General features: G+C 45.5%; 3 protein-coding genes across 3 annotated transcripts; 1 reads left to right on the top strand and 2 right to left on the bottom strand.

Annotated features, from left to right (window-relative positions):
• Nucleotides 1-549: 549 nt before the first annotated feature.
• On the bottom strand, nucleotides 550-3,028 carry GGS25DRAFT_195109 (uncharacterized protein). The gene is made up of 2 exons (XM_049256743.1): nucleotides 2,091-3,028; nucleotides 550-2,006 (listed from the first exon to the last, which is right to left on the bottom strand). Exons 1-2 carry the CDS (start codon nucleotides 2,944-2,946, stop codon nucleotides 793-795), a joined length of 2,070 nt encoding a protein of 689 aa, XP_049119183.1. The 5' UTR covers nucleotides 2,947-3,028; the 3' UTR covers nucleotides 550-792.
• A 9,694-nt stretch (nucleotides 3,029-12,722) lies between these two features.
• GGS25DRAFT_513520 (histone H4.1) lies at nucleotides 12,723-13,213 on the bottom strand (the record flags this gene model as incomplete). Its single annotated transcript, XM_049262892.1, has 3 exons — nucleotides 12,723-12,886; nucleotides 12,954-13,091; nucleotides 13,204-13,213. The coding sequence occupies 3 exons, from the start codon at nucleotides 13,211-13,213 to the stop codon at nucleotides 12,723-12,725; spliced, it is 312 nt and encodes a 103-aa protein (XP_049119182.1).
• A 1,416-nt stretch (nucleotides 13,214-14,629) lies between these two features.
• GGS25DRAFT_513519 (histone H3) lies at nucleotides 14,630-15,167 on the top strand (the record flags this gene model as incomplete). Its single annotated transcript, XM_049262891.1, has 3 exons — nucleotides 14,630-14,842; nucleotides 14,911-15,063; nucleotides 15,123-15,167. The coding sequence occupies 3 exons, from the start codon at nucleotides 14,630-14,632 to the stop codon at nucleotides 15,165-15,167; spliced, it is 411 nt and encodes a 136-aa protein (XP_049119181.1).
• Nucleotides 15,168-15,627: the final 460 nt, after the last annotated feature.

The raw sequence follows: 15,627 nt of genomic DNA, 5'->3' as shown, positions 1-15,627 counted from the left end.
GTATATGATGTATATGATGGGTATGATGGACAGGCTTATGGGTACATGTACCTCATTAGAAACGGAATCGAAGATGATCGGTACCGGAAGAATGCACCAGAAAAGGCGTCGATGATGCAAACCCATGATAGGCGATATGGGATATGATGTAGGTGGTGATGCTGTTGTACCTCGAGGCCAAGGCCCTTGTTCCTTTAGGGCGTTCTGGAGCTTATCGGGGGGATATGGGGATTCTGGTACATTCTGGAGGGGTTCTGGTCTGGAGAGGGGATCCACGTCCAAAAAGCCTCTGGGGTGGTACGTCATAGGTAGACGTCATAAAGCGCCAGAGCCAGTCATGGTGCTGCGGGGAACGAGCCCAAACTCAAGGGTCCTAATGTTCCTTGATTGATCAGCGGTGGGTCCGTGGCTCAAACTAGAGGATGCCGGAGCACCGCTAAATTCGACCATGCCCTAACTAGCTTGGTGCATCGTTAGGCCCGCAGGACCCTGCAGATTGATTGACGCTGGACCCTTGATACCGATCCGCATCTTCCAACGTCCTCGGAACCCCACCCTGTCAACTAGGCCCTCTAATAGGGGAAAGCCTTGTAGTAGGGCCTGTAGGGCCTGAACACCTCGGCTTTGCATTGCATCCATGCATTGGGCACATCTGGCTTTTTTTTGTGCATGCTTTTGCTTTCGGTTTCTGAATATTCCAGATCCTTCCAGTAAAAACTAGATAGCATAGTAGCAATGGGTACCACTGTAGTAGAACAGCGAACCACATTGTGCGCCTACGCCAGCGCCAGCTCACACACCAACACCACCTCGTCTACGGTGCTTGCCCGGGAATTCGACATCCGGGTGGCAGACGCGGTAATGCCTTGTGAGCGCATCCGCTCGACTGAATGTCTTCTCTTCCGTGCATAGATTGCAACGCACCTTTTGCTTGCGTGCGTTATGAATCGTATCCTCGTGTCGCGTGAGGTCGTAGGGTCTGGAGAATATTGTATTACACGGCTTGCCTGTGCTCGGGTTGATTCTCTCGCACTTGTGTGGTCCGGCCTGGCTGTTCAGCACCGTACCTGGTATGACAGTCGACGTCGACGGGGATGATCTGACGTGATTGATTGCATTTGCTTGCCGATGTCCCTCGCGCTTGTGCTTTTGTAGTAATGCTGGTGTCTCGAAGCGCAGGGTACAACCATGGTACGTGCAAGTGTATGTACCTCCATCCATATTAACCCCCGGGGGCTTTTGAGTGGGTCCATCACCACCATCAGAATTGCTTACTTCAGCCGAGCTCACTCTCGAATAGTTCGATGCCGTAGGTGTTGAGTGATGTTGCTGCGATCGATGAACAAACGGGTATTGTTGCGGAATCTGGATGTTGCTGGGCATGGAGAAGTTGAATCCGCTATGTATAGGAGTAGAGGCCACCGAATGAAAAGACGGGCTCGATTGCTGAGATATGTTCCCGGAGACTGTAGCTGTGTTTTCATTGTTTGCCGGCTCCAGGTGGTAGTTGTTTGACTCCTGCGGTGGGAACAACGGCATGTTCGAACCATCATCTGATTCATTGAAATCGAGCATAGCATCTTTTGGCGAGATGGTATTTGGGGTGCCTTGCTGCTGGGCAGTGTTGCGTGCCATCTGTTGTTGAAGCTCTTGCGCATCTCGTTCCGCCTTCCTCTGTTGATGAATGTGTCGCGCAGACCCAAAGCGCATTTGGTCCATGCCAACCTGGGGAAGTTCATTCATAGTAGAGGCAAATGGAGAACCATGGCGAAAAGGCGACTGATCTTCTCGCGACGCGCTTGAAACGGGAGACTGGACAGCACTCAAACGTTGGCTATTGGCGGCTTGGAGTCTCTGGGCAAACATCTCGTTGGTTGGCGACATTGCCATCTGCGAGGGTGGCGGCGGAGAAGCTGATGTGATGGTGAAGTTTGGGTTATATAGCTCGTCGTTGTAGATATCGGTCATCGTGCGATCTAATTTTGGAACTTGTTGGTTTTGAAAAACTGAACCATAGAAAGAATGTAAGCACTCTTCATAATCATAATCCAAATCTGATAAAGATTGAGCGGTCAGGAAGGAGGCCTCACCATTCCGTGACCTTCGACAGTCATCTTCTGGCTCGTGGAAGGATGGCGTAGCTGGTGAGTCACCGCCTGCCACTGAACTTGCCACCGAGACGGGATGTGACCTTCCAGACGAACTACCACAACCACCAATCGACATGTCAGGAGCCGGTGCTAAGCCTCGGTCACTTCGTAGTTTATGTTGCTGATTCGTCAGATTTGGTAAGCTGTCAGCCGAGGTAATGTCGCGCGGCATTTGCTGGTGATTGAAAGCATCGCGATTGTTATGGTTGTGGTTGTTGCCGGCGTTGTTGCCATCGCGGTTGTTGGTGTTGAAATTGGCCAACCCATTGCTGTAAAAGGAGACGGATAGAGGCAGTGACTTTGCCATGTTGTAAGCATAGTTGTTTTCGCCACCTCCTATGTCGTGATACCCGTCGTTACTCGAGTCGGCAACCGCGATCTGCGGATTCGATGTGTTGGCATTATATGGTGAAGCCGGACCGTTGGACCCTAGCGACGAGAGGGAGGACTCGCGCTGATGGCTGAAGCGATGTGTCGCCCTAGGTGTCTGTTGGTTGCTGTGAAGAACCCACGAATCCGAAGGCATTAAATCTGGAACCTGGCTTAAACTCTGGCTGCTGTTTCCTCCGTCAAATCCCTGCTGAGACGGTGTTGTAGTCGTCCTATATCTTTGTGTTGCGGCGATGGCGGCGGCAGCTGTGTCTAGGTTCGAGAGAGATGTAGAGTGGTGGAAGCCGTTCGTCCTGGTAGGAAGGGTATTTGTACTCGGGTTGGTATCGAGGTGTTGTTGAGAGAAGAACGGGTAAGGTTGGTGAGTTCTTGATGAATATGTATTGTGATCAAGCATCTGCATCATATTGTATGATGATGCGATCAGTCAAGAGCGCAGATATATGTTGTGAGTCGATTCGATATGATGGGTATTATGTCTTTGTTGATGTTGTGTTGTTGTTATTTTTGTTGCTGTTGTAGTAGTAGTAGATATTAGAGTGTGGTGACTCTGGCAGTTGTAATATTAGCTCAGTGTAATAATACTAACATAATAAAATAAAAATAATGTTGTTGTTTAGTTTCCTGTTGTATGAATATGAAGTGTGGGGTGGAAAGCTGAGGCAGTGGCGAACCGTCATGACTTATAAATACGGAGGGTCCATCTAACAGGGAGGGAGAAAAATTGGCTGGGGTATGCATGGTACTTGGATACTTCGGTACAAGGAACCTTGCCAAGTACATAATGTTCCTTTCTTCTTACATACCACTAGGTAGGTATCAAGGTACATATTGATATACCTCCGAATGACAAAAGTGAACCAGACCTTACCTTAGGACCCTTAGTAACCTTATTAGGAACTAGAACGACTCGGAACCGGATCCCACCGATCCAGTCACCCAATTAAGAAAGAGACGCTATTGTTTGGTGAATCGACAAGTCCTGGAAGTTTTGTGACTTTGATTCTCTTTCTCTCCTCTTGAGTCGGATGAGTAATGGTCAGGTGGTAATGGGGAGTAACGATGATGGTTTGATAATGAAGTACTAGGTCATGTGGTCCTTACCACCAACCAACCTATATCAACCTTCAGTCGGAAGCCTTTGTTCTTCGAATGATTTGTCTTGAATCGATCCGAGGTCTTTAGTCTACGAGCAGTTTGCTGATTCCGACTCGGCCGACTACTCAGATATGTGGATGTTTGTCGGAGTTCGATCGGTGTGTGCTTAGGTGTACTTGTTTTTTTTTCCCTCTGTTTGAAGCGGGATGGATTGATGATGTACGAAATTACGGCGTTTGATGATGGTATTTATTGTTACCTAAGGGTATAGATAGATCACTTTACTGCACAAACAAATGGTATACCTCATCATGGCAGAGAATTCATCTCCACCGAAGATGCATGAGTGCGTCAATGCCGATTCGATGCTTGTATCGAATAGGTACCAGTCCATGAGGAAGCAGACTGAGTTGAGGGCAGAAAGGAGCATGACAGTCGTGAGAGAAATTCAAATGCTACATGCCGTGTAACTGGGTGCGTTACATGGGGTGCCCTGGCTTTAGCGGCTTTGAATGACGTATTCCCATGCTGAATGTATGCGGGTTTGTGTAGTACATCGTACATGTACATACAGACATAGCTGGGCAGGGATCATAGTTTAACAGGGATGCGCTGTCCTTGCTTTGGATCAAAGATGCAATTTTGGGTCGATCGTATATGGAGGGTCGCACAAATGCTCCGTCGATGGTATGTATCTTTGGCTTTTTTGAAATCTTTTTTTTTTTAAATAATCCTTTCCTATTCCCGTTTAACGTCATGCATCATTACTCCCCTATTAGGTCTGCCCAGCCCGATGGCCGTCCGACACAACCAATACTCATCATTACCAACTAACTACATAGTACCTAAAGAAAAGACCCAACATACCTACATGTAGCAATTTCGTATAATCCCTGGCCGGATATAAGAGAGACCTCGGCTCGACCCCGAAGAATATCCGGTTATCCGCGGAGGGCTGCCCGCTGGCTGCGCCGCCACTTCTAGAACCGCACACAAGCCACAATCTACACAACAAAAAAGGGTCGAGACTATCAATGTTCTGGGACTATTTCCTACATAGGAAACTGGTTGCGAATCAATTTATATCTACCATCTGGATGCATGTAGCCATTGTGTACTTCATCGTAGGTCCCTCAACAAATATTTCTTTACTACATAATAGGGTCAGATCATATTGGATGTCGGCATAAATAAATTTTATACCGATTATACCGATTACACCGATTACACGTGCGAAGTGAGATCTATCGCAGCCGCAAGGGGTCACATGCCAGGTACCAATCAGGTCACCTCTCGTGGTAGTCGGGTTATTATCATCCCATAGTCGCAATAGCACAGCATATAAACTCTATACATGTCTGCCTACATTCAATACATACAGTTACCTACCTAACTAGTGCTATACTGCATGCATACCGAGAATCAATGTGTTTAGTAATTAGCTTCATAACGAATATATCTCGGGGCGCCATTTTCCAAATCTTCCGCGGTCTTTGTACTATTAGTAGTACTGATTCTTTATTCGCATTTCGGAGCTGACGGAGTTTACAATACAACACGCGCGTCTACCTGTAGTGAAATGTGACACAAAAAGTTGGTCTCCGGTAGATTACGGATTTCAAACATGTGCTGACATGAGGAATTAGGAATCATTGGAAGATTAGGAGCCTGGCGTGAATCAAGTCTTCGGCATTCAAAGCTGACATTATTCAGCCCTACTAGGCACCGTGCGTTGCATCTAGGAATCTAAAGAGTAAGTTCATACAACGAACCAACGGTCAAAGCGTATGCGGATACCGATGAGTCCGAGGTGCGTAAGTAGGTACATACATATTGTACATAGGTATGCATGCATGTTTAGGTATTTGAGTCCTCGCTACTGTTAAGTCTTGGGATTGCTTGGGAATTGATCATTCTGCACTTTGAGTACCGGAGTATGTCCCAAGTTAGGTATATTTCCCTATTCAACAATAAAAATCATAGCAAAGCAGCAGAAATCGGCACATACGGCGGATCCCGGGTTCGGGGAGTGTAGTTTCAACGGTACACGTGATGCGCAAAGCCCGCATAATAAAATTCTACTATCGAATCACTATACAAATTCAATTGATGCATCAATTGAGTCTAATCCCTTAATCCCTAAGTAGTAGTCTCGACCTAACAACGGGGTTCGCCGTTCGGAGGCTAGAACTAGAACATCTTTGCTTTTTTTTTTTCAACAAAACTTTCTTTTTCACTTCTATATCTTTTGGTTCTTTTCATGTCGGTTCTTTAATTTCAAATCTCAAATATTATTTGTAATATTTACCTCGTGCAGTAAATTGAATTGTTCGACATTTTCTGCATATTCGTTCGTACCGATGCATGTCTGGTCCAGAACTGATAGACACGAAGATGTGTGGAGAGTATTGCGATCTGGACCTACTAAATCTATGCGCTGTATGCTTGGTAAGAGGAGAAAGAGAAATTAAAGGTTGTGCTATAGAACCTTAGAACATTCTACACGCTGCGCGGCACTGCGGTACAGGGATGTAGCCTACATATTGTACTGTACGTATTGCGGGTAAGGAAAGTGGCTGTGCTCAACTCTAACCATATCTGAGCACAGGTACCGCACACCTTGCATACATAGTACAATACATCCACTATCGGCAGTGCCGTGTCGGTCGCTTGTTCCCGCTATCTGAGGCTCTTCAACTATTCTATTCCAATGCCATCTACTCGATTACCTATACTTACCTATACTATATCACATAACCTACCCAATGAATGTATGGATACTACCGAATTAATTCTTTACTTACCGTACCCGTTGACATTTAGAGGCCGCCCAAGTAACTACGTAGGTATGTGTCTATGTATCTATGATTCATTCTTGACGTCGGCTATACTCGCTCTTACGAACATAGCCATCCACATCTAAGCGATACCCGCTAGGTATCTACTCCAATGTTGCTATCTCAAATAGCAGGGTACCTAGTATTACTGTGCTCGCTACATATCTATTAATTGTAGATACCTAACTAGCTAGGGGTCATACGGCATAGAGGATCAGGGGCATGGGCGGTAACTCCGCGCATTCGTTTTCATCTATGGTGCTGACAAGATGGCGCGCCTAGAACATGGGTCCAACCATGGGTCCAACCATGGGAATGTTGAGAATGCGATGCTACAATCCCATCTTTGATCTTGTGTCCCCGATCTTCCGGCCTACCTAGAACCTGCGGCTGATGTGACATTCAACTAGGTTAGGTATGTGTGCGCATACACTCTTTCTTCTTCATACCCTCTTTTGTTTTTCATGGCGTTTAATGGCGTGCGATGGCGTCCACGTGGGACTGTTACTCACTTCCGGAGATGCTCCAGAACACGAAGTTCAAGACAACCGTCTTGAGTCACCTTACAATGCGAATGGATTTTCTTTCTAATTTCATTTTCATCATTACTATTTTCTCCTTTGTATAACCTCACCGTATGACTGCAGCTGCACAAGTGAGTTAAATCCAAAAATATGATAAGTCCCTACACACATTACCAGAACATCGGTCAGGCCCGGGTCTGTGGCTTGTTGCATGCAAATCCGATGTCCCCAGGGCCCAGGGCCTTATGGATAATTTTAGTGTCCACCTTAGTAGGACCTGTACGGTTACCGTAGTGCGAAGTATGAACGCGTCTTTCCGTTCTTCCCCCGCATATTAGCGGCGTTGGGCGTCCAGGTTCGGTACCTTACAGGCTTATAGGCTCAGCCACACGTCGATACCCAGCAACTTGGATCTAGATCTGACAACTGGAGCGACTGGAGACTCCCGAGACAAGCCAAATGTAACCGACACAACCTTTTTTTAATGCTCCACGTCGTGTGCTCCACGGAATAGGTAATGTGTCTATGTTCCATACAACCTCTAAACAGACGATTAGCCAGCTGTCAGAGGTTCACACGAGAAATGCTGTGACAAAAAAAGAAGGCCGTGATCTGAGGATACCATCTTAGCCGAAATGGATCGTTACACATTGTACTTATTCCCATCTCGGATACGGCGCACACGTGCCTGTCGTGCCTGTTGGTTACCTGGAAATTTGTCCCGCCCTAGGTGAAAATACCCACCATACACCTAGGTAACGTCTCTAACCTAAGGATCAGGACAGAGGCTACACCTACACTGCTACCCGGTCCTTTATCCCAACGCGGAGGGGCGTAACATGGAAATAATTCAGCTGTACTAGGTTCCCGCGTATTCCAGCTGTCTCGGTGGGGAAACCATGCCACCTATGCACCTACCTAGTGCACACAGCGACGACAATGACGACAGCAACCTCTTTCAACGTCTCGCAAGCCTACGTGTATACCGTATACCTACATTGTCACGGCATGGTATTCCAGGGGATACGCCAGCTACAACTGTAGCTTTGATCTGTGCAGGCAAATTTCGCGGGTACAAGATCTGTATCCGCCATCACAGCTACCTAATAGATACGTATGGTAGTGCATATGATAGGTCATGTGTCAGCGGGCCGAAGAGATGCAAGATGCTCTAGCCTAGGTTACCTACCTACGTGGATATTTTGCAAACGAATTCTTCGCCATCGGCTGAGCGCGATGCTCTCGAGAGGCAATTGCATCAGAAAGACACGTTTCTGGGTAGGTAAAGCGAAGAACACGAAATTTATATTTTGGAGCAAAAGCTTTGACGCCGGTGGGTGATTAAGGTCATGCTAATCCCGACCTGGATTAAATTTTGGATCATTAATAATAACTATCCCCCTATAAGACGCGTTCAGCCCCCGAAACTACCTGCTAACTCGCTGTAAGTGGGTTATTATACGCGTATTTTCGCGTCAAACAGTCCATCCAAGTGGCATCCACAGCATTAAAGTCAATGATTTTCATACTGTACCCTCATTAAAATCGCCAAAATCTTTAAATCAGCCTCAGCGACACTCCCCACATGGCACATGCATATAAACCGGCCCAGCTCCGTGGGCTTTTCTTTCTTTCTTTCTCTTTCTCTTTTGTTTTGACCTTTCTTTTCCCCCCTTTTCTTTACACTTTTTGTTTTCTCTTTCTCTTTCTTTCTTTCTTTTAACATTTGATCTGTGCTTTTCCTAGTGTATGTGTGTATGTGTATGTGGGTAGTGCAAGAAGTCTTGCATTAACCGCTCGTGTGGCGTGGCTGGTTGTGCGTTGCGCGTTGCGCGTGGCTGTCTGTCTGGTCTTATCGGTATCTGGTAACTAGGCCATAGGTAGGTAGGCATCGACCGTTGACGACAAACCACTTCGCTTAGGCAGGTCGCAGTGTAATACAATGCAACTGTTAGGTAACTACAGCCTGCACATACGATACTAACCTGCAGTACCTACCTACCCAGCCTAGCTGGCTTGGTCGCTTTGGGTCGGTATACATGGAGCGTCGGACCATTACTACATGTAGACCCTGTGGTGGAATCAACCTAGTCATCGCAGCCCAGCGGCGGTAGGCTAGGGTAGATGCCTAACATGAACCTGGGTACTATTTTTAGGCTGCGTTTCTACGTACAACCTACAACCAGGACGATAACACCGAGCGACCATCTCACCATGATCGATGCATTGCTCATTATTCAGAGAGCCCAATAACGTCCCAACGTCGTTGGGCCCAATGGGGGCAGGGGACCGCTGCTATGTCGCGATGAAATAGGTAACCCGGCAGTTGACAGTTGTATATGATGGGGAAAATACGGATACGGTCGAGGCATGGACATGGACATGGACAGGGAAGGCAGCGTGTATGGAGATGTTCGTTGCTGCCATCTTGGTATGTGTCACGAGGCGGAAGCTAGGAGATGCAAAATAGCATCGTTGTTGCGCGGGGATCTCTAACGTCTCCCCGGGGCTATGTGAACACCCCCGTGTAGTCCCGGGTAGACCCTTGGACGATATGCGGCCAATGTGTGTTGGGCATCCATCTGGGCAGCTCGGCAGTCGTGATGCCAAGCGCGAGTTGTAAGGTCAGTTGCTGTGCTCGCCAACAAGGCTTGTTCACTTCTCTCCCAACGAGAGTAGGTATCAGTATTGGGATGAGTCAGGGGTGTGGTCTGAACCGAAGCCTCTGATTAGGCCGGTGGGCGCTAAATAGTTGGTAGTATTGACACCATTAACATGTCCAGTTGCTAGGTTAGGTAGGTACCTAGGCATTCTGGTATTGTGTGGCTTCGGTGAGGGGGTAGTTCATTGACAGGTAGAAAGACTGTGACCATTCCCGGTGCTGCGGGTGCCTGGTAGATATTGTCATCACGTAGTCCCGTCCACTAGATCATACGGTAAGCTTAGGTGTACGATCTATCGAATCAGCGGAATAGAAGGCTGTTGTTCATCGGGTATCTGTTAGTGCGCGTGGGCGTTGGTAGATACCTAGCCTAAGTTAGTGTAGTAGTGTAATAAGTACCTACTTAACGCCCTGCTTATATACGTGTATTGGTCACGTTCAAGGCTATTTCTACAATACATAATATCATCAAGTGACTTGATATTCATGACAGATGCTTCAGGGGTTGTGATTCTATTGATTACGCAGGCAGCGTAAAGATCGGAAATAGGTATATCGAATCATCTTGGATCATAGTGATAGTGAACATGTTCACGTACTGGTTAGGAAGTACGTGGGGAGGGTAAGGCTGAACTATGCCCCCTTCGTGACTACTTAGTTAGGTACCTGGAGGCTCACCCCGAGGCTCGTTATAGCCTTTCTTTCTAGATTCAACGTTACATCAGTTAGTTGTCATCTATATCTTACATGACTTGGCGTGTATTGGAAAGGTGGGTGGTGGGTTGATGTCGTCAGCAGGTAGGTAGGTAGGTGTGATCATATGTGTGACTGAGATTTATGATATAAAATATAAATACTTGGTTAGGCACACGTTAGGTACTCAGAGATGAATGAGGCTGTAATGTGAGTTTATCTGAGGCTATGAGGTTTCATGTAGCCTTGTGTATCTAATGGTTCGTGTATTATCACAGGCAGCCGCAATGGTACCTATGTAAGTTGCAATAGCTTATTTGGAATCTACATGTGTGTTGGTAGAGTGTTGTAGTCGATGGCAAGATTATATCAGCATTTGAAAATATTAACCGTTAAGGTTTTAGGAGGTAGCTTATAGTATGACTCTCGATATATCACGAGACTGGAATATATTGTATACTCATCCGAGAGTTGTTTTTTCTTTCTTCGGTTCTATTACACAGCTGCTGCCTGCTCATGTTTCCGTGTCATTGTATCTGTCTCATTAAAGCTCTAAGCAAAGCCTTCTTCAGTGCTAGGTATACTAGCAATTCAAGGCTTTGGATCTCACATATAGTCACATTGCCTCTCCAACGAAGTACGGAGTTTATTATGACTCAATTTACGTGTAGGCTCCTTCATCCAAGGCTGGTCCATATACTTATATTAATATAAAGTTGGGAATATAAAGGAAATATAAGTTTAAGGAGTTTATATCCCGAATCCATAGATACGGTAAAAGCTGTTGGTGAGGCTGTGCTGTGATGGCTAGTTAGGATTATAGGAGTTAACAATTTAAGGCTGAATATTGTGCCATCAGTGAGTCACATATATGATGACAGGAATATTAACCATATAATGAAATAGCATAAAACAGTCTCGTAGACGATAACCAGTACATTACACATGATAATAGCATAGTTGTAAACATTATATTAGCATTGTGGTAAATATAAGTATAGTAAATAAAAACATACTCCGATATAACTATGTGTGATTACTACGCTTAGAATGTAATATATGCCCTGCTAACCATCATGTTACCTGTAATACATGTAATAAATGCCAATATCTCCATTATTTCACAATGTAACTACAAGAAGGACTGCTGAATGTAATAGAAGCCGTGTTATGGTAGATCAAGGCAAAATACGACTTCATAACATCAAAGCCACATTCACAGATAACCTCGACTCACATGTTGTTAATGACCCTCCACGGGGATAGATCAAGGGAAGTATATATCTAGGCAGATCAAGTCGAGTTAACATGATATGGATTAGACCCAGGTGACTATTACGGCATTGAATGGCATATTGTCACCATGCCAAAGAACAATGAACCGCAAGGCTGTGAGTGAACTTTTAGGCAACTAGACATCGACAATCGAGGGTGCCCGATAATCACGAAAGTTGCTTAAAGAAAATGAGTATATCCGCAACTCTACCAATATTATCGACAGTTGGACAAAGGATCAGGCATCCCATGGTGTGGGTGGCATTACCTAGTATCATCCCATGATGTACCTACCCAGGTACCATTCGCACACATCCTTCACAAAGATACCTAGTATCCCACCACAGGCAGGACAAAGAGAACATATCCTTCAAAAGTTGTAGCTGTGAATATGTTACATGATACGAATACTACACCTTAGATGAGAGTCAAACGATGTAGAGGCAGGCAGACATTTATCCACCTAACCCAAGTATATATGAATTTAGTCACACATCATATCACGTTGATTGTTACTTTAAGATGATATTGAATTGATATTCACATAATACATTTTCATTATAGATGCCGAAATCATTGGATTAGTTTACATAGGTAGGTTTAGGATGAAGTCCCAATTATCACCCGAGGCAACAGCACTACATGCCAAAAATGACTCATAGGATGCTGGTGTGGCCAATAACGACAAATCACTGCAAGGCGTATGACTCATGGTATAGCACACCGGACGTAAACAAGGCTACAGGGCAACGCAAGGTTAAAGGATGGATAGGATTCGCAAGGAGACACGGAATGAATGGCACAGCTAGGCAAGTATACATCCATAGCATAACGAGTCACGATAATGAAGCAAGGCAAATGAATAATGTTCTTATGTGTTCGTCGAATTGATTAAGCCTCGATGAGCAATCCTTAATTGACCCCCCATTGATTCCCTTATGGTACAGTGAACACCCTAAACGCAGAACCTAATTCCCATGATCATCATGACCAGCCGCCATGCAACTAAAAGGTTGAATGGCATTCGCAAAAAATGACTTTCGTAACAGACGTGACCTAAACCCCTCCCAAAGATTGAAGAATGACGAGCAGCTTAACCACCGAAACCGTAAAGGGTGCGGCCTTGTCGCTTCAGAGCGTAGACAACGTCTAGAGATGTGACTGTCTTGCGCTTGGCGTGCTCGGTGTAGGTGACGGCGTCACGGATGACACCCTCAAGGAAGGACTTTAGGACACCACGGGTCTCCTCGTAGATCACTGTAGAGATGACGCGTTAGTGGGGCTGTCGCGTTCGACGCGTCGACAGGACAAAGTATGAACTTACTGGCTGAGATACGCTTGACACCACCACGACGAGCGAGACGTCGGATAGCGGGCTTGGTAATACCCTGGATGTTGTCACGAAGAATCTTGCGATGACGCTTGGCGCCACCCTTTCCGAGACCCTTGCCACCTTTGCCGCCTATTGAGAAGACATGTTAGTGATGAAGTTCGATGGAGATTGATGAGGCTGAAGCTGAAGCCGAGCAATGAAGCTGAACTTGGAAGCAGCTGAAGAGGTATTTAATACTTACGTCCAGTCATATTGAAAGAGTTAAGAGGTTATTGAGTAAATGTTTAAGTGTTGATTGGTGTTGACGCAAGTTGTTTTGCAGGTGAGGCTGAATGAAAAAAGGTTGGTTTGTGGATTGGTTGTAGAAAGAGGGAAGAAGGTGGAAGACGTGGGGAAGATAACGGGATTTAAATAACGACGGGGCGGAGCGGTAGTGGTAGCGTTCAAATCAGATCAGCCTGGGATTTGACGCGAACTCGTGCAGCTTGTGCCTGATCAGCCCCACTAATAAAAATAAAACAATCGCGGTTCTGGCCAATGGAAAAAAAGAGAATAACGCATCTAACTGGAGTCAAGTTCATGCCGCATCTGCGCATATGTGCTTATTCCTAATCGGGTTGATTCAAAACCCAAACCTTAATTCCCTCTCAGCCAATCATCAATTTGCATCGTCTTATTTTATCGCCCTATCTCCTCTTTTTTTCTTTTCTTCCCCAATGTTGAATGGAAACACATAACACCTGCTTAATTACTCAATACATTTGAATGGAAATATGAATAAACAACTTAAATAAATAAGTAAATTTAGTTACATGCATTCAATTAATCCTCCACGCTAATCCGGGATTGGTATTACATTTATGTAGGATCTCATACGTAATCAATGTTGATATCTGTTTATGTACCACACCTAACCAAAACTCGGTGTACAGGGCTGCATGTTTTTCATCCATCTAACCATTGTAACCATTCGACATCTGATGAGATACCTTACGGTGTGTAATGCACCTGAACTGCTTAGTAGAATGAATATCGTAGTACACAAACATTGAACCTACATATGTAATTCCTATTGTCCCTTAGCCGTGATCCCATTCAAAACGCTTGTTCCGTTATCAAATATTAATGTTTCTTATCAGGTCTCATTGTTGCAGTTGCCTGATGTCTTTGCTTACATTAATTCAAGGTTGTAATAGGTTACAAAATCGGCAAAGCTTAACTGGAATTGTGGGCACTCAACAAGTGGTGCACCCAATTAAAAATTAAGAAGGTCTAGCACGGTACCCGAGGATTGCAAAATCCCACCTAAAATCAGAGCAGTTACAAGTTGCAAAACGCACCCCTGTCTCCTGCCATCAAAAATAATCAACAACACGGTATTAATTACTAGCAAAGAATTACCTCTTTTGAATTTTCCTGATTCTTGCGCACTGACCTACTTTCGGATTAGTGTTCCCCAAGCAGAGCACAGCACAATCAGCCAAAGGCAGTGCCCACTTTTTCACATATTTAATAATCTTCCCCCACCCCTCTTCCACTCCCAATCCTTTCCATTTACAACTCACACTCCGCAATCTCTTCTGACTTTAGTTCATCATCCATCGACCTGAACTTCATCGACCTTTTCATCAATTTAATCAACATCAATCAATACAACATCGCCTAAAATGGCTCGCACTAAGCAAACCGCCCGCAAGTCCACTGGTGGCAAGGCCCCTCGTAAGCAGCTTGCTTCCAAGGCTGCTCGCAAGTCTGCCCCATCAACCGGAGGTGTCAAGAAGCCTCACCGATATAAGCCCGGTACCGTCGCTCTTCGTGAGATTCGTCGCTACCAGAAGTCGACTGAGCTTCTCATCCGCAAGCTCCCCTTCCAGCGTCTGGTAAGTCATTTAACCCACATTAATCAATTAAACCCTTTTGATCATTAAACTAACGCGACGCGTCACAGGTTCGTGAGATTGCCCAAGACTTCAAGTCCGACCTCCGATTCCAGTCTTCTGCTATCGGTGCTCTTCAGGAGTCTGTTGAGTCTTACCTCGTCTCTCTCTTTGAGGACACCAACTTGTGTGCCATCCACGCCAAGCGTGTCACCATCCAGTCGGTTAGTACTCACCCTCATACTTCTACTTTCACATCAACACATACTAACAACCATTACAGAAGGACATTCAGCTTGCCCGTCGCCTCCGTGGCGAGCGCAACTAAGATGCTGCTTTCATAGCAACCTTGGCGGATGAATAGGCTTTTGGCGGTCTTTGCACTTTATGATACTCAGGGATGGCATGATGATTCGGTTTAGGGAAAGGTTAATCATTATGGCGTTTGCGAATGCTTTCTACAGATATGGGTTGTACATCAGTGATAGTCAGATGCCCGGTTTTGACCGAGCACTGTGATACTGAAACCAGCATAGGATTCTAAATCTGAAACCCCGGCTGAACAAATTACTTCAAATGACTTCTGCCTATTTTGTGACTCAAATTGAATTAGACCAGTGACTCCCACGATGCCTAGAATTTGTTGTTTTCACTTGTCCACTGTCGCGTGTTCCTACCTTGTCGCGATAATAACTTTTTTTTGGGACGCGTCGCTACCTGTGCTTGAACATTTTTTCTTTACCGCCCCATTCCTACGCATAATAATGATGCTTATTACAACTGTCCTC

Source organism: Hypoxylon fragiforme (assembly GCF_022984875.1).
Source record: "Hypoxylon fragiforme strain CBS 206.31 chromosome Unknown GGS25scaffold_3, whole genome shotgun sequence".
NCBI classification, from domain to species: Eukaryota; Fungi; Ascomycota; class Sordariomycetes; order Xylariales; family Hypoxylaceae; genus Hypoxylon; species Hypoxylon fragiforme.
This window is presented reverse-complemented; position numbering and strand designations above follow the sequence as displayed.